General features: G+C 39.1%; 1 protein-coding gene across 2 annotated transcripts in view; it reads left to right on the forward strand.

The window, feature by feature from the left end:
- TAOK1 (TAO kinase 1) overlaps positions 1-18,869 on the forward strand; it is a 172,736-nt gene that overhangs the window by 108,423 nt on the left and 45,444 nt on the right. For both annotated transcript variants that reach the window (XM_025361611.1, XM_025361612.1), the window contains 4 exons: positions 4,808-4,901; positions 6,940-7,021; positions 12,337-12,504; positions 15,065-15,268. In XM_025361611.1, coding sequence (XP_025217396.1) covers positions 4,808-4,901; positions 6,940-7,021; positions 12,337-12,504; positions 15,065-15,268 — 548 coding nt within the window. The remainder of the gene's footprint in view (positions 1-4,807; positions 4,902-6,939; positions 7,022-12,336; positions 12,505-15,064; positions 15,269-18,869) is intronic.

Consider the following 18,869-nt stretch of genomic DNA (forward strand, 5'->3'; position numbering starts at 1 on the left):
TTGGTCTTGATAAACATAGTTGTGAATAGATAGACATGACTCTTTCATGCTTTAGTGTCACAAAGGTTGAAATTACTTGGTTATGTCTTAATACTAAGAAATCTTATAATACATAATTTTTCATGAGTGAGTTTGGTTACATGTTTCTTTATAGTTCATCTGATGAAAATTCTTAGTTTCTTGTTATTTGAGCTGCATGATTATATAATCTTTGTAAAAATGTAATTTATCATTTTAAATTACATAATATGTTTAGGGTATAAAATTATAGAAATACAAAAGGAGTGAAAAGAAAATATTCATAGTTCTACTGTCAGTTAGGTACAGTGGCTTTACATCTGTAATCCTAGCACTTTGGGAGGCCAAGGCGGAAGGATTGCTTAAAGCCAGGAGTTTGAGACCAGCCTGGACAGTATAACAAGACCTTATCTCCACCAAAAACAAGACAAATTAGCTAGGCATGGTAGCCTCACACCTGTAGTCCCAGCTACTCGGGAGGCTGAGGTGGGAGGATCCCCTTTAGCCCAGGAGTTTGAGGCTGCAGTGAGCTATAATTATGCTACTACACTTCAGCCTGGGTGATAGAGTGAGACCCTTTCTAAACAAACAAATTAATTAAATTAAAATAATACAGGAAACAAAAGTACACAAAGTCATTTTTCCCGTTGAGAGGAATAAATGAAAATAGTAAATTTGAACCCATTTATCTCACCCTTTGGTGATTACTCTTCTGTATAAGTATATATAATTTGAACTCTTTCTCTGGAAATTTTGTTATTGGACATTGTTTCTGAGATTTACTTTCTAGACCGTTCAGTGCTTCTGTCTCAGTTTCATCTAATTTCCTTTTGAATTTTGGAGGTATTACTTTTACAGAAGCAGTTCAAATTTATGGGTAGAGACAGTTTAGAAACATGCACAAGATAATAAGAAATAGTATCTCTAACTTAAAATAAATTTGGTTTAAAATTAAGTGGTGGCTCATGCCTCTAATTGCAGCACTTTAGGAGGCCACGGTGGAAAGATCACTTGAGCTCAGGAGTTGGAGGCCAGCCTGGGCAACATGGAGAAACCCCGTCTCTACAAAAAAATACAAAAAAATTAGTTGGGCATGGTGGCATGCGCCTGTAGTCCCAGCTGCTTGAGGGGCTGAGGTGAGAGGATCACTTGAGCCCAGGAAGTCAAGGTTGCAGTGAGCTAAGATTGTGCCACTGCACTCCAGCCTGTGTGACAGACCAAGCCTTTATCTCAAAAAAAGGAAGAAGTTTGGTAGTAGCTTATAAAAATTTGAGACAGAAAATATTTGGCCGGGTGCAGTGGCTTATGCCTGTAATCCCAGCACTTTGGGAGGCCAAGGTGGGCAAATCACTTGAGGTCAGGAGTTTTAGACCAGCCTGGCCAACATGGTAAAACCGCAAAAATTAGCTGGGCGTGGTGGTGCATCCCGGTAATCCCAGCTACTTGGGAGACTGAGGCAGGAGAATCTCTTGAACCGGAGAGGCAGAGGCTGCAGTGAGCTGAGATCTTGCCGCTTCACTTTGATCTGGGTGACAGAGTGAGACTCTGACTCAAGAAAAAAAAAGTTATTTGAATTTATGAGAGTCTAATACATAAATTCGGTGAATCTCTTCTGTGATTTTTAGCCAAGTTTAATGTTCTTTGATAAAATTGAGAGATTTTTAATTTAATAGTGAATGACAAAATTAAAAAGATATGTTCTAGTTTGATATAAGTTTGATATATTGATGGTATACCAATTAAAAGACTTAGTGACCAAGAGGTTTATTCACACTGTAGGGTGAAGTGGAATGGGGATTCAGAATTTGAACAGAGAAAGGAGGGCATCTGCTTAAGGAGAGAGAAGATGATCACAAAGATGGGATATTGGTTGCATGGGAGGAATTTATCAGATAGAAAAATATATTAAGGGCCAGTCGTGGTGGCTCATGTCTGTAATCCCAGCACTTTGGGAGGCCAAGGCTGGCAGATCACCTGAGGTCAGGAGTTCAAGACCAGCCTGGTCAACATGGTGAAACCCTGTCTCTACTAAAAATACAAAAATTAGCCGGGCATGGTGGCCCATGCCTGTAGTTCCAGCTCAGGAGGCTGAGGCAGGAGAATTGCTTGAACCTGGGAGGCGCAGTTTGCAGTGAGCTGAGATTGTGCCACTGCACTCCAACCTGGCAACAGAGCGAAACTCCGTCTCCAAAAATATATATATATATATGTTAAGGATAATGAGAGCAGGGTTTCTCTCATTGTCAGAGAAGGATTTTACAAATATGGAAAGAGAAAGCTAGAAATAAACATGATGTTGTTGGATTGGAATTTGAGATATTGTACTACAATATTTGTTGTTTTCAAATATAAATAATATATGCCATGTATTTGTACACATAGGTGTATAAATGTATTGTGTACATGTATATATTCCCAACTCTGTTCATTGAGCGTGTCTGAGATTAGTGACACCCCAGCAGCAGTAAGCACACCTAGCACAACAGCCCCTTGGAGAAATGATTGATCCAGGGTCTGGGCTAGGGAAAGCATAAGATGAAGCTAGGACATCTTAGTGTACCAGAAAGCAAGAAAGTAACCAAATAATAATGGGACCATGTCCAAAAGATACAAGCCAACTTAAAAAGGTTTCTACTGTTCAAATATGAGATAATTTGAACATCAAAATAAATGATATAACTTATTAAAATAAAAATCTGTGACTCCATATAATAAATAAAAGAATAAAGTTGAAAGTTTCGTGAGAAGCAGAGTATTTATGTAGATTCAGAGTACCATCTTGCAAAATGCTTATTAATTACAAAGGAGAAAAGAGAAACTTCATCATTAAGAAGACTGGCAGACATGGGCCTTAATCAAGTGATCAAAGTGAATACCATCAATAACAGAACTTCTCAAAATCAAGTGCCACATCATAGGATACAAATTATAGCATTACCTCTATGATACTCCTGCCAAAGGTGTTTAGCCTAATTCTGATAATAGGAAATGTCAGAAAATCTCAAAGTGAGGTACATTCAAGAGTCCTGTATATCTCAGTATCTTCAGAGGATTGGTTCCAGAACTCCTTCAGATAAGAAGATGTGCAGATGCTTAAGTCTCATATAAAATAGCTTAGTTTTTCATGTAACCTATGCATATCCTCCCATATACTTTGAATAATCTCTGGGTTACTTATAATACCTAATATAATATAAATGCCATGTAAGTAGCTGTCTTAAAAATTTGTATTTTTGGCTGGGCGCAATGGCTCACACCTGTAATCCCAGCACTTTGGGAGGCCGAGGCGGGTGGATCACCTGAGGTTGGGAGTTTGAGACCAGCCTGACCAACATGGAGAAACCCCATCTCTACTAAAAATACAAAATTAGCCAGGCATGGCAGCGCACGCCTGTAATCCCAGCTACTCGGGAGGCTGAGACAGGAGAGAATTGGGAGGCTGAGACAGGAGAGAATCTCTTGAACCCTGGAGGTGGAGGTAGTGGTGAGCCAAGATCGCGCCATTGCACTCCAGGCTGGGCAACAAGAGTGAAACCACGTCTCAAAAAATAAATAAATAAATAAAAATTGTTAATTTTTTTATTGTTAAAAAGTCTTTGTTGTTATTTTTATTATTTTTTCCCTAGATGTTTTCAGTCTGTGGTTGAAATATTTTAGTTGGTTGGTTCAGTCTGTGGATGCAGAACCTACAGATACAGAAGGGCAACCATACTTCAATTTGTCAAAGTCATGACTTCAACTTTTACCTTAAGAAACTAAAACAAAGAGCAAATTGAACACAAAATAAGCAGAGGATTATGATGATCAAAGCAGAAATCAGTTGAATAGAAAACTGAAAAACAATAGAGAAAATCAGTGAAATAAAAACTAGTACTCTGAGATCAATAAAATGGTTAAACCTCTAGCCAGACTAATCACAAAATAAAAGAGAGACGACACAGATTTCCAATATCAGGCGTAAGAGATTATAATCACTATAGATTTTACAGGTATTAAAAGAGTAATGGGGAAATATGAACAATTTTATGTCAATAAATTTGACAACTTGGATAAAATGAACAAATTCCTTGAAGATTGCCAATACTCAAAGCTCACTGTTGCTACACGGGATATTATTGGGACATTTGAATGAAACTTGAATGTAGTTTGGGGATTGGATGATAGTCTTATATCACTATTAAATGGCCTGATTTAATGGATGTATTATGATTATTTAGGAAAATGTTCTTCTTTATAGGAAATATACACTCAAGTATATATTAAGGATGGTGAGGCATCAGGTCAGCAATTTATTCTCAATTGATTCACTTGAAAAAGTTCTTGGAGGCTGGGTGCAGTGGCTCACACCTGTAATCCCAGCACTTTGGGAGGCTGAGTTGGGAGGATCACTTGAGCTCAAGAGTTCAAGACCATCTTGGGCAACATGGTGAAACCCCATCTCTACAGAAAATACAAAACATAATTGGGCATGGTGGTGCACACCTGTGGTCCCAGCTACTCGGGAGGCTGAGGTAGGAGGATTGCTTGAGCACAGGAGGTCAAGGCTGTAGTGAGCTGAGATTGTGCCACTGCACTCCAGCCTGGGTGACAGAGCGAGACCCTATCTCAGAAAAAAAAAAGAAAAAAGAAAAGGAAAAAAAAAAGCTCTTTGAACTCTACTTGCAATTTTTTGTATAAGTTTAAGATTGTTTCAAAATAAAATCATTAAAAAAGAAAAAAAAGAAAAACGTGCCCAGTACTAGAGTACCCCGGCACCTATTTTAACAGGAATGTTTCCTTTCTTTTACAGCGGAAAGGAAGCCTCCTTTATTTAATATGAATGCAATGAGTGCCTTATATCACATAGCCCAAAATGAATCCCCTACACTACAGTCTAATGAATGGTGAGTATTGTTAATATATATATTGCTCAATGTTGAATAAATGAAATGCTTTTTCATAATCTGTTATCAAAGTGATTTAATTTCAATTAGGTAAAATGTATCACCTTATAAGATATTAAAATAGATTTATTTTAGCCTTTTAAATATTATATTTATTCTTTATCATGTTTCCATTTTATAGCATATGTATAACTGAGTTCAGAAAAGGATGGATGATGTCACATGAATGCAAAAAGTATTCATTTTTACAAGAATTTGTATTTTACTTTTTCTTTAAATTTAGGAATACCTAATCCTTATTAAATAATAAGTAGCATTTAAACATTAATATTTTATAACTAAACTATACTTATTATTACAACCTATAGTGATATTTGATTGCAGGATGGTTTATAATTTATATGATATAAAAATATAGGTAAAATGATTTGACTTTATCAAAATTACCAGGTAATTAAAAATTTTGGGATCACTCTAACTATAATATGTTATTCAGTTTTATCTGATATTCCTTCTAGGGCTTCGTTGATTTGATAAAATTTAGTTCATTCGTGTAAAGAGGTTTATGGACAACAGATTGACAATTTTAGAAAACTAGGATTTTTTATCAACAGTATAAAATTGTAGTAGAAAATTAATTCCTCAGGTGTACCTAGCATTTGATAAATTCTAGGGGAATAGCTAGCATATTTAATTAGTATTTTGAAAATCACAGATATGTAAATTAGGGGTACTTAATTATTTAAAGAGTACATAATTATGTCTCATTCATATAAGTCTTTGCCATTTAAGAGTGTGCCATGTAACTCTACTAAACTAATAATGCTAAAACTCTGTGCCAAAAGATTCTTTCTGTATAACTCTGTGTTTAGAATTATGTAGAACGAATCTTTTGGCACTGAGTTTAGGGTTATGGTATGCTTTAGTACATTTTGTGCTGCTGTAACAGTATCAGAGGCCGGGTAATTTATAAAGAACAGTCTCATTTTCTGGAGGCTGGGAAGTCCAGGATCAAGGCACTGGCAGGTTAGGACCTGGCCCTCCTGCTTACAATATAGTGCCTTTAACTCTGCATCCTTTGCGGGGGAGAAGCATTGTGTCCTCACATGGCAGAGAGCAGGAGAGAGAGAACCCTCTCCCACAAGCCCTTTTTATAGCAGCATTAATCCATTCATGACCTGAACAACTCCCATTAGGCCCCACCTCCCAACACTGTTGCATTGGAGATTAAGTTTCAACATCAGTTTTGGAGAAACAAAAACATTGAAACCATAGTTGATACACGTAAGTAATAAATATATTGAACACAGACTGTCTTTACACTGTGTTTGAGACTTGGGGATTTATAAAAGAATTCTTGCCTACAAAGAACTTAAAATCTTAATTGAATATTGGAGACAAACATTGATGGAGTAATTATTTACTGCCTTACTCACTGAACTCTTGTCAATAACACTATATAATAATGTGTTACAGACTTCTAACATTTTAAAAAATATCTTAATAGGTTTTCTAGGTTTAATGGAAGTTTTTCCCATTTGCTCAGGAGCACCAAATACTCAGGTATAAAAACGCTCTCTCCAGAGCAGATAGAGTGATATTCTGAAACATGCTATATAGAAGACGATCCAAGGGGCAAATAAGAAAAGAGCTTATTATAAGAAAGGCTTAGCAAAAAGGAAAAGAAAAAAAGGGAATTGGAAAGGAATATTATCTTGGGTTTGAATGCAAAAAAAAAAAAAAAAGTAGATAGGCTTCCCTCATTTTGCCTCAATACAGTAGTATGAGTTGTGATATTTAAATATGTAGGAGCAGGATTTTAAAGTAATCTGTGTGAATTTATCTTTGGAAAATGGTAAACATTCATTGGTTGCTTTAGATAGATCTTCATAGACTTACATGAAACTATATAGTCTCTGCTTTTTTTAAATCATTCCCTTTCCATTCCCCCTCCCACCAATAGGCACGTGCCTTGATTTGTGGATGTATTTTTAAAGGAAATAGCAATGTGTTCACTTGATACTTTCCTTTACAATAGGTCTGATTATTTTCGCAACTTTGTAGATTCTTGCCTCCAGAAAATCCCTCAAGATCGACCTACATCAGAGGAACTTCTAAAGGTCAGTTCTATTACAGTTTATTTATTTATTTTAAGACAAGGCCTCACTTTGTCACCCAGGCTGGAGTGCAGTGGCACAATCACGTCTCCTGCAGCCTTGACCTCCCAAGCTCAAGCGATCCTCCCACCTCAGCCTCCCAAGTAGCCAGGACTATAGACACACGCCACTAAACCTGGCTAATTAGAGTTTTGTCACATTGCCCAGGCTGGTATCAAACTCCTGGGCTCACGTGATCCACCTGCCTAAGCTCTTAAGTGCTGGGATTACAGGTGTGAGCCACCAGTTCCATTATACTTTAAATTTGTTCTTACCCCTAAGAAATGATTGTAAATAATGTGTTTTATTATTTGATTCTGAATTAGGATTAAGTATACTCTACTAGTTTTTACTAATACTAGTTTTTTGTACTATTGTTTCTGAGAACTTTTCTTAGATACTAAATTTTTTAATTTCTTTTTTCAAATTGATTAGCTGCTCTTACCATGTCTAAATAGAATGTATAGTTAAGTATTCAAATAGCTCAATACTTAATATGTTCAAGAATATAATCATGAGTTATAAATTTTAATTCATGTGGAACAATGTCTTTTTTTTTTTTTGGAGATGGAGTCTTGCTCTGTCGCACAGGCTGGAGTGCAGTGGCCAGATCTGGGCTCACTGCAAGCTCCGCCTCCTAGGTTTACGCCATTCTCCTGCCTCAGCCTCCCGAGTAGCTGGGACTACAGGCACCCGCCACCTCGCTTGACTAGGTTTTTTGTATTTTTTTTAGTGGAGACGGGGTTTCACCGTGTTAACCAGGATGGTCTCGATCTCCTGACCTCGTGATCCACCCGTCTTGGCCTCCTAAAGTGCTGGGATTACAGGCTTGAGCCACCACGCCCGGCAGAACAATGTCTTATTTCAAAGTTGATAAAACATAGTTTAGCTGGGCACGGTGGCTCACGCCTGTAATCCCAGCACTTTGGGAGGCTGAGGTGGGTGGATCACAAGGTCAAAAGTTCAAGACCATCCTGGCCAACATGGTGAAACCCCCGTCTCTACTAAAAATACAAAAATTAGCTGGATGTGGTGGCGCACACCCGTAGTCCCAGCTACTCAGGAGGCTGAGGCAGGAGAATTGCTTGAACCCCGGAGGCAGAGGTTGCAGTGAGCTGAGATTGTGCCACTGCACTCCAGCCTGGCGACAGACCGAGACTCCGTCTCAAAAAAAAAAAAAAACACACACAAAAAAAACATAGTTTAGCTTTTTGCTTAATTTTTATGTATTGATCTGTACAATATTAATATAATATGAAAGAAAGATGACATGATGTATTTACATAATATATTGGAGAAGAGAAACTTAAAAATGGAAATAATATCTTTGCTTCCTTTTTTGGAAATATATTTTTCTAACTTAGCAATGAAATATTTTAAAAATATGTGAGTTCTGTTGAGTTTTCAATAGGCTTGGTTGAGTAATTTAAACACATGATTAGTGTATGCTTTCTGGTCTTAAAAAATTATTTCATTTGGGCATCGACTGTCTTATTAATAGCAATAGTAGTATTGTTGAATTTAATATAGTTCTTAAAACATCTAGATTAGGCAGTAATAAGTAGGATTTGACTATCTTTTTGGGACCCTAAGGAATCTTCTTAATCTTTCACTGTAAGATTTAAGTCAACTATATTTACACTAATGTTTTAGAATTTCAAGGAAATTCAGTTTATTTTCACTGACACATCAGTTAAAGCCACAAGTTAGTTTGAAAGGGTCACATATATATTCAGCAGTATTATTTGCAGCCACAGTGTATAGAAAAACCATGCAAAATTTCAGTAATGCTTGAGAAATTCCAGGCAGTAAGCTTACTTGTCATTTCAGAAATGAAAGCCTGAATACACAGGCACTCATAGTAGCTAGTAGAAGCTTTAATATAGCTAGGAATTATGTTGGTTAAAAAAAATAAGCAAAATCTAACAAACAGTGAAACTTAGAAATAGAAGGTTTTGGCTGGGTGCAGTGGCTCACAGCATTTTGGGAGGCCAAGACGGGTAGATCACCTGAGGTTGGGAGTTCAAGACCAGCCTAACCAACATGGAGAAATCATGTCTCTACTAAAAAAAAAAAAAACAAAATTAACTGGTCGTGATGGCGCATACCTGTAATCCCAGCTACTCGGGAGGCTGAGACAGGAAAATCGCTTGACCCAGGAGGCAGAGGTAGTGGTGAGCCGAGATCGCACCATTGCACTCCAGCCTGGGCAACAAGGGCAAAAACCCTTCTCCAAATAAATAAATAAATATAAGGTTTTATGTTTTTGGATAAAACGATACTGTAAATAGTAGGCCGGGAGCGGTGGCCCATGCCTGTAACCCCAGCTCTTTGGGAGGCCGAGGTGGGCAGATCCCTTGAGGTCAGCAGTTTGAGACCAGCCTGGCCAAAATGGTGAAACCCTGTCTTTACTAATAATACAAAAATTAGCCGGGCGTGGTGGTGGACTCATGTAGTCCCAAATACTCAGGAGGCTGAGGCACGAAAATCGCTTGAACCCCAGGAGGCGGAGGTTGCAATCAGCCAAAATCGCGCCACTGCACTCTAGCCTGGGAGATAGAGTGAGACTGTGTCTCAAAAAAAAAAAAAAAAAAAAAAAAAAGAGGCCGGGCGCGGTGGCTCATGCCTGTAATCCCAGCACTTTGGGAGGCCAAGGCGGATAGATCACGAGGTCAGGAAATCGAGACCATCCTGGCTAACACAGTGAAACCCCATCTCTACTAAAAATACAAAAAATTAGCTGGGCGTGGTGGCAGTGCCTGTAGTCCCAGCTACTCGGGAGGCTGAGGCAGGAGAATGGTGCGAACCCAGAAGGCGGAGCTTGCAGTGAGCCGAGATCACGCCACTGAACTCCAACCTGGGCAACAGAGCGAGACTCCGTCTCAAAAAAAAAAAAAGAAAGAAAGAAAGAAGACAATATTGTAAATAGTGGTATACACCAAATTAAAGAAAAAGGAAGAATATCCAGGTACAGTGGCTCACGCCTGTAATCCCAGCACTTTGGGAGGCCAAGGCAGGCAGATCACCTGAAGTCAGGAGTTCCAGACCAGCCTGACCAACATGGAGAAACCCTGTCTCTTTTAAAAATACAAAATTAGCTGGACATGGTGGCGCATGCCTGTAATCCCAGCTACTCAGGAGGCTGAGGCAGGAGAATCGCTTGAACCCAGGAGGCGGAGGTTGTGGTAAGCGGAGATGGCACCATTGCACTCCAGCCTGGGCAGTCAGAGGAAACTCCATCTCAAAAAAAAAAAAAAAAGGAAGAATGTGACTGGCTTCTTACATTTGCCAAATAGAAGCAAAAGAAACCTTTCTAACTCATGTAGTAGTAACCCAGCCCACTAGTATTTGGTGATTAGATTCTAAATCTGCATATATTAATAGTATTCATTTGCCTGGCCCCTAGTATATATTATCATACCCCTATTTAAAATGATAGGAAGTGTTTATCATGAGCTTCTTATCTTTTGGCCTAATTACATTTCTGTTGCAGTCTATCATAAAGAAAAAAACTAACGAAAAAATTTTAATATATGAAGCTGTTTATCATGGAATTAAAAATTAGAAATAGCTGCCCCAAATTAGAGTAATGGTTAGGTAATTTGGGCACAAACATTTGATGAAATATTCTACAAGCATTATGTTTATGAATTTGAAATAATAATTATTTTTTTGTTTTTGAGACAGACTCTTGCTCTGTCACCCAGGCTGGAGTGCAGTTACATGATCTCAGCTCACTGCAACCTCCGCCTCCGAGCTTCAAGTGATTGTCGTGCCTCAGCCTCCCGAGTAGCTGGGATTACAGGCGTATGCCTCCACGCCCTGCTAATTTTTTATATTTTTAGGGTTTCACTATTGGCCAGGCTGTTCTTGAACTCCTGGTCTCAAGTGATCTGCCTACCTTGGCCTCCCAAAGTACTGTGATAACAGGTATAAGCCACTGCGCCCAGCTAAAATAATAATACTTATTATAACTGTGAAAATTGAATAAAATATTGTATAGAGGCTGTGCGTAGTGGCTCATGCCTGTAATCCAATGCTTTGGGAGGCCATGATGGGAGGGTCACTTGAGGCCAGGAGTTTAACTCTACCCCCACCAAAAAAATCAAATAAAATTAGCTTGACATGGTGGTGCACACCTGTAGTCCTAGCTCCTTGAGAGGCTGAGGTGAGAGGATTGCTTGAGCCCAGGAGTTTGAGGTTACAGTGGGCTACGATTCATAGTTACAACTCTTTGCTTAAAGAAGAAATAAATATGAGCTAACAAAGGAGGTAAAAGTTGTCTTAGGAATTCAAGGATATCTCATGGAACTCAAGGGATGGCAGAATATGTCTTTCTGGAATTTACATGCTAACTATGTATCTACAAAACATTTTATTTATTTATTTTTTTTTGAGACGGAGTCTCGCGCTGTGTCACCCAGGCTGGAGTGCAGTGGCGCGATCTCGGCTCACTGCAAGCTCCGCCTCCCAGGTTCACGCCATTCTCCTGCCTCAGCCTCCGAGTAGCTGGGACTACAGGCGCCCGCCACCACGCCCGGCTAGTTTTTTGTATTTTTAGTAGAGACGGGGTTTCACCATGTTAGCCAGGATGGTCTCGATCTCCTGACCTCGTGATCCACCCGCCTCGGCCTCCCAAAGTGCTGGGATTACAGGCTTGAGCCACCGCGCCCGGCCAAAACATTTTATACATAGAAAATTTCTGAAAAGAAGTATATTACAATGTAACTGTGATCATCATAATGGTGGAATTGTTTTTTCTACTTTTTGTATTTGATAAGGTGAAATTATATTAAACGCTAGTGATAAACAGTAATAATTTAATGACTTTTAATCTCTGTTTGTATTTTATGCAGAATATTGTTCACCAGCATATAATTCATCTTTCATAATTCACTATCATTAGATACATTCCTGTTGAAACTAATATGACTCATAACTGAACACGTCTTTTGTGTGAAATCATCAGTTCTTAGAGTATGTAAACCTTGAGAGCTCTGATTGGACTTAATTCTTAGTGTTTAGACCCTTCAGTTATTTTAACTCTGCATTTTTAGTTGGCCAACAAAAATACTATGTTCAAAATAAAAAGAGTAGTTGTGTATACACAGAGTATATGTATGTAAATGATAATTTTATAAATAGGAGAAATTTAACAGAATTATGTAGGTATAGATTATATGCATTATCTATCATAGGATATTATCTCTAGGGTCTGAGAAGGAGTACCTTGGCACTAATTGAAAAAAAATCAACCTTTTACCTTCTCCCCTATCTAGCACATGTTTGTTCTTCGGGAGCGCCCTGAAACCGTGTTAATAGATCTCATTCAGAGGACAAAGGATGCAGTAAGAGAGCTGGACAATCTGCAGTATCGAAAGATGAAGAAACTCCTTTTCCAGGAGGCACATAACGGACCAGCAGTAGAAGCACAGGAAGAAGAAGAGGTAACAGATAAAAAATGACTCCAATATTGAATTTTCACTATTGGTTTCTTTCCTTATACAGCTTGCCCTGCCATAATTTACCTTATATACCAATGGTTTCCAGGTTGTATTTTCTTACCATTGGTCCTATAAAATCCCAGTTAGGAATTAAAAAAAGGTCCCTTTTTCTTGGAGAAATAAGAAAAATTAAAAAGAAATTTTTTTTAAGTCTTTAATCATGTTTGATTACATGCCCCTTTATGGTACACAGTGTCATAGTGAAGGTTCTGAGAAGTCCTTTGTTAAAGAAACCTGTTCACCTTTGTTTAATCTAGTCCTTCTCTAATTTCTTGACCACCGAACCTTTTTTGTTTTTTTGAGACGGAATTTTGTTCTTGTTGCCCACGTTGGAGTGCAATGACATGATCTTGGCTCACTGCAACCTCCACTTCCCTGGTTCAAGCGATTCTCCTGCCTCAGCCTTCCGGGTAGCTGGGATTACAGGCGTGCACCACCACACCCAGCTAGTTTTTATTTTATTTTATTTTTTGTATTTTTAGTAGAGTTGGGATTTCACCACATTGGCCAGGCTGGTCTTGAACTCCTGACCTTAGGTGGCCCACCCACCTCGGCCTCCCAGAGTGCTGAGATTACAGGCACGGGCCACCGTGCCCAGTCTGAGCCCTTATTTGACCTATTGTCCAGTTCCATATGATGTGCTTTTGGAAGTTCTTGAAATACAGAATCTGAAGGTTGAATGTACTCTCTCAGAAGTCATGAGAAAGTTACTAGGCATTCTACTGTGTCACCAAAGAAACGTGATTTTATTCCATCTACACCGTTCTTTTTTTTTTTTAGACAGGGTCTTGCTCTGTAGCCCAGTTTGGAGTACAGTGGCGCGGTCTTGGCTCACTGCAATCTCTACCTCCTGGGTTCAAGCGATTCTCCACCTTTTGCCTCCCAAGTAGCTGGGACTACAGTTGCGCCATCACGCCCAACTAATTTTTTATATTTTTAGTAGAGACGGGGTTTCACTATGTTGGCCAGGCTGTTCTCCATCTCCTGGCCTCAAGTGATTCATCTGCCTCAGCCTCCCAAAGTGCTGGAATTACAGGTGTGAGCCACCGCGCCTGGCCTACACTGTTCTAAAATACTCATTTTACAGATACCAAAAGCAAGGCTCAGAATAAATTAAGTTGCTCACTGTAGGTAGAGGAACATGGGTTCAAATTCATACCTCTTTTACTCTCAAGACCAAGTTCTGTCTTGCCTCTTAGGGAGAATGGAAATACAGATTTGCTGTAGAAGTGTTACAGAACTTCCTCATGAAGAAATATACATATAAAGTATATTATGTGTAAAGCTATTTTTTCCCTCTAAATATTTTGTTTCTTCTTTGCCCCGTCAGAATTCGAAAATTTTATTCTTTTCTATTGGTTTTCATGGAGAGAGACCACTTTGCATTCTGAAACCATGAGCAATAGTTTATTTTCTTTTTCTTTTTAATATCACTAAATAATTAATGAACTGTCAAATATAAGACTTTCTAAACTTACAATTTTTGGATTTGGGGATTTTTTTAAGTTCTTGATGGTAATCACTAGAAAATTGGGATTATTTCAGATATGTGAAATACTTTAATAAAGTGAAATTAATAAAATTCTATGTAGTTAAATTGTTAACAATATATGTGTTAGGCTAGGGATGTAAGAAAAGTCCCTATCTACATATATGTCTGTGTTTATTAAATTCTACGTATCTTAAAGAATTCTGGTATGGTAAGACTACTGTAATGTTAGTGCCCAGGTACTACACCTGCCTGTTTACATCAGAATAACATTCTTATGATTGTGATTTGAAATAATATAATATGTAATTATTAGTTTACACAAGAATAGGTAGGAATTAATGGTAAATTATTTGGTGGTAAAAAGATAATCTGGTGTTCCCCCAAAACTTATTGAAATACAAAAAAGAAAAAGAAAGAAAGGAAGGAAGGGAGGAAGGGAAAGGTAATCTGGAGACTATTTTCCAGAAGAAAGAAGAATCTACTTATGAAAAGCTGGTTTAATAAAAAAGAATAACAACTACAATGAAGTTTCTAATACTTTTTTTTTTTTAAATGCTCCTTATGGAGCAGGGCTACCCCATAGGCACTGTACCCAGAATAGCCAGTGCTTTTTTTTTTTTTTTAAAGGAGGGATTTGTATTAACCAAGAATTATTGAGAAATGAGCAGGATCCCTATATATGCCCCATGAGAAGTATAAATGGTTATTTTAAAATAACAAGCAATGTAGAGAAAATATTCTAGTTTGAAAATCACCCAAAAGTGATCAGCTGACTTTGTTTTAGACAGTTGGCTGAGTTTTTTTGTGATTTACTTGTTGGTCATTTTTGTTTTTCAATAAACTAACAGTTGATAAACTTCTTGGTCTTGGAAAATAAAAGCAATTTCTCATGATAGACCAACTGTCTGAGACTGTCTGCCAAGTGGTATGCTAGGTGCTTATAATCAAGAATTCAGAAGAGAGATATATATATAAATATTTGAACTGAATTTGAATGTTCTTTTCTCTTAGGAACAAGATCATGGTGTTGGCCGGACAGGAACAGTGAATAGTGTTGGAAGTAATCAGTCCATTCCCAGCATGTCCATCAGTGCCAGCAGCCAAAGCAGTAGTGTTAACAGTCTTCCAGATGTCTCAGATGACAAGAGTGAGCTAGATATGATGGAGGGAGACCACACAGTGATGTCTAACAGTTCTGTCATCCATTTAAAACCTGTGAGTATTTGGATTTCATTGAAAAAAATTCAATGTTGATAAACTGTTTTCTTCGTCTATTAGTTTAAGAGAAGGAAGAAGGAGGAGAAGGAAGTTTCCCGAAGTTTGGAACATGGCCGGGCGCAGTGGCTCATGCCTGTAATCCCAGCACTTTGGGAGGCCAAGCCAGGTATATCACTTGAGACCAGGAGTTCAAGACCAGCCTGGCCAACATGGTGAAACCCTGTCTCTACTAAAAATAACAGAAATTAGCCAGGCTTGGTGGCACGTGCCTGTACTCCCATACTCCCAGCTACTTCGGAGGTTGAGGTGGGAGAATCACTTGAACCTGGGAGGTGGAGGTTGCAGTGAGCCAAGATCACACGACTGCAGTCCAGCGTAGGCGACAGAGTTAGACCCTGTCTCAAAAAAAAAGAAGTTTGGAGCATTTTTTAATGAAAAAAGCCTTGTTAACTCCTAACCTGTTATCTCCATTTGGAAAATTATGTTTTGAGAATACAAAAAGAATGTGGAACTATTTCAGAATATTAGAAGAAAAAGTACAGAAACCTCAAATACATTATTTGACATTATTTACATGGAAAATAAAATACTAAAAAATAGGAAGGATACACATAAAATTCATGATAATGGTTGCCTTTGGGGAGTGAGAAATGGTTGGGATGAGTGATGATCAAAAGTGAATTTTATGTTATCCGTAATATTTATATCTTTTTTTTTTTTTTTTTTTTGAGACGGAGTCTCACTCTGTCACCCAGGCTGGAGTGCAGTGGCCACAGTCTTGGCCCACTGCAACCTCCACCTCTCAGGTTCAAGCGATCATCCTGCCTCAGCCTCCCGAGTAGCTGGAATATACAGGTGTGTGCCACCCTGCCCGACTAATTTTTGTATTCTTAGTAGAGACGGGGTTTCACCATGTTGGCCAGGCTAGTCTCAAACTCCTGACCTCAAGTGTTCCACCCACCTCAGCCTCCCGAAGTGCTGGGATTACAGGTGTGAGCCACTGCACCAAGGCGTTTGTATCTTTTTTTTTTTTTTTTGAGATGGAGTTTTGTTCTTGCTGCCCAGTCTGGAGTGCAGTGGCACCATCTTGGCTCATTGCAGTCTCCGCCTCCCAGATTCAAGCAATTCTCATGCCTCAGCCTCCTGAGTAGCTGGGATTACAGGTGCGTGCCACCACGCCCAGCTAATTTTTTGTATTTTTAGTAGAGAAGAGGTTTCATCATGTTGGCCAGGCTGGTCTCAAACTCCCAACCTCAAGTGATCCACCCGCATCGGCCTCCCAAAGTACAGGGATTACAGGCGTGAGCCACTGCACCCAGCCTGTCTCTTAAAAATAAAGCTGAATATAATTGTAGAAAACTAGATTCTGGATTTAGGAAATATGGGTGTTTGCTGCATTACTCTTTACCCTTTTGAGTGTAAAATGTTAAACCTGAAAAATATTGAAAAGTCAGGTAACTCCTTTTAACAATTAATAGGAATGCTGAGGCTGGGAGTGGAGGCCCACCCCTGTAATTCCAGCATTTGGGGAAGCTGAGGCAGGCAGATTGCTTGAGCCTGAAGTTGGAGACCAGCCTGGGCAACATGGTGAAACCCTGTCTCTACAAAAATTTTAAAAATTAGCTTGGCTTGGTGGTGCATGCTTCTAATCTCAGCTACTCAGGAGGCTAAGGTGGTAGGTTCACTTGAACTCAGGAAGTAGAGGTTTTCAGCAAGCCAACGTTGCACCACTGCACCTCTGCCTGGGTGACAGAGTGAGACTATCTCAAAAAACGAACAAACAAAAATAGGAACGCTTCCTTTTTCACTTCACAGCTTGTGTTACTATCTAAAAGTAGTAGGTACAATGGCTAAAAGATGGAAACAACCCAAATTATTCATCAACGGATGTATTAACAAATTGTGGTTTGTAAGCCGGGCACGGTGGCTCACGCCTGTAATCCCAGCATTTTGGGAGGCCGAGGCAGGTGGATCATGAGGTCAAGAGATTGAGACCATCCTGGCCAACATGGTGAAACCCTGTCTTTACTAAAAATACAAAAATTAGCCAGGTGTGGTGGCACACACCTGTAATCCCAGCTATTTAGGAGGCTGAGGCAGAAGAGTCGCTTGAACCCAAGAGGCAGAGGTTGCAGTGAGTCGAGATCATGCCACTGCACTCCAACCTGGCAACAGAATGAGACACTGTCTCAAAAAACCAAAAAAAAATTGTGGTTTTTACATCCAGTAGAATATTATTCAGCTATAAAAAGGAATGAAGTTCTAATACATGCTGCCATATGGATGAATCTTGAAAACATTTTAAGTGATGAAAGTAAAATGTGCAAATTCATAGTGACAGAAAGTACGTTAGGAGTTACCAGAGACTGGGTGGAGGTCAAAATAGTTATTGCTAATGGACGTAGTTTCTGTTTGGGTTGATGAAAAAGTTTTGGAAGTAATACTGATAGCTGTACATCATTGAGAGTATAATTAATACCACTTAAAATGGTTAAAATAGACTGAGTGCTGTGGCTCATTCCTATAATCCCAGCACTTGGGGAGGCTGAGGCAGGAGTATCACTTGAGGCCAGCAGTTCAAGACCAGTCTGGACAACATAGGAAAACTCCATCCATTAAAGAAAAAAAAAAATAGCCAGGTGTGGCACATGCCTGTGGCCCCAGCTACTCAAGAGGCTGAGTAGTGAAGGCCCACTGAGTAGTGGAGGATCGGTTGAGCCTGGGAGATCAAGGCTGCGGTGAGCCTTGATCATACCACCGCACTGCATTCTGGGCAACAACAACAACAACAACAAAAAATTATTACCACAATTAATTGGTTGCTACTTAACTGATGTTCTATTCAGCTAACAGATTGAGTTCAGGGAAAGATATCAGTCCTTCAATTTTTTGCAACTGTTTTTGTTTTTGCTTATTTTGGACAGATGGCAGAAGTATTATAAAGATAACTCCATTGCTTCCAAAACCCAAGAGGCTTTGAGCAATTTTCTACTACTCCTGTTTAAAACATTGACTATATTGGCTGCATGTTTCATCATCTTTGTTTTCAAGTTACGTTAAAGCTTTTCAATTTTGCACATAATCGATAGGATATAAATCTAGTCATGTGCCAGGCACAGTGACTCACGCCTGTAATCCCAGCACTTTGGGAGGCCAAGGCAGGCAGATTGCTTGAGCCCAGTAGTTTAAGACCAGCCTGGGCAACATGGCAGAACCCCATCTCTACAAAAAATACAAAAGTTAGCTGGCATGGTGGTGCGTGCGTGTGGTCCCAGCTACCTGGGAGGCTGAGGTGGGAGGATCGCTTGAGCCCAGGAAGTTGAGGCTGTGGTGAGCCGTTCAGGGTACCACTGCACTCCAACCTGGGTGACAAAGTGAGACCCTGTCTCAAACAAACAAATCAATCAATCAATCTAGTCATGTGCATTTTCTTATCCTGAGTCTGTGTACTATTTTATACCCTGTACAGATAATTTATTCTAATTCTAATTATATTGAAAATAAAGCTGGACATATTGGCTTGCACCTGTAATCTCAGCACTTTGGAAGGCCAACGAGGGAGGATTACTTGAGCCCAGGAGTTCTAGACCAGCCTAGT

Source organism: Theropithecus gelada, chromosome 16 (assembly GCF_003255815.1).
Source record: "Theropithecus gelada isolate Dixy chromosome 16, Tgel_1.0, whole genome shotgun sequence".
Taxonomy (NCBI): domain Eukaryota; kingdom Metazoa; phylum Chordata; class Mammalia; order Primates; family Cercopithecidae; genus Theropithecus; species Theropithecus gelada.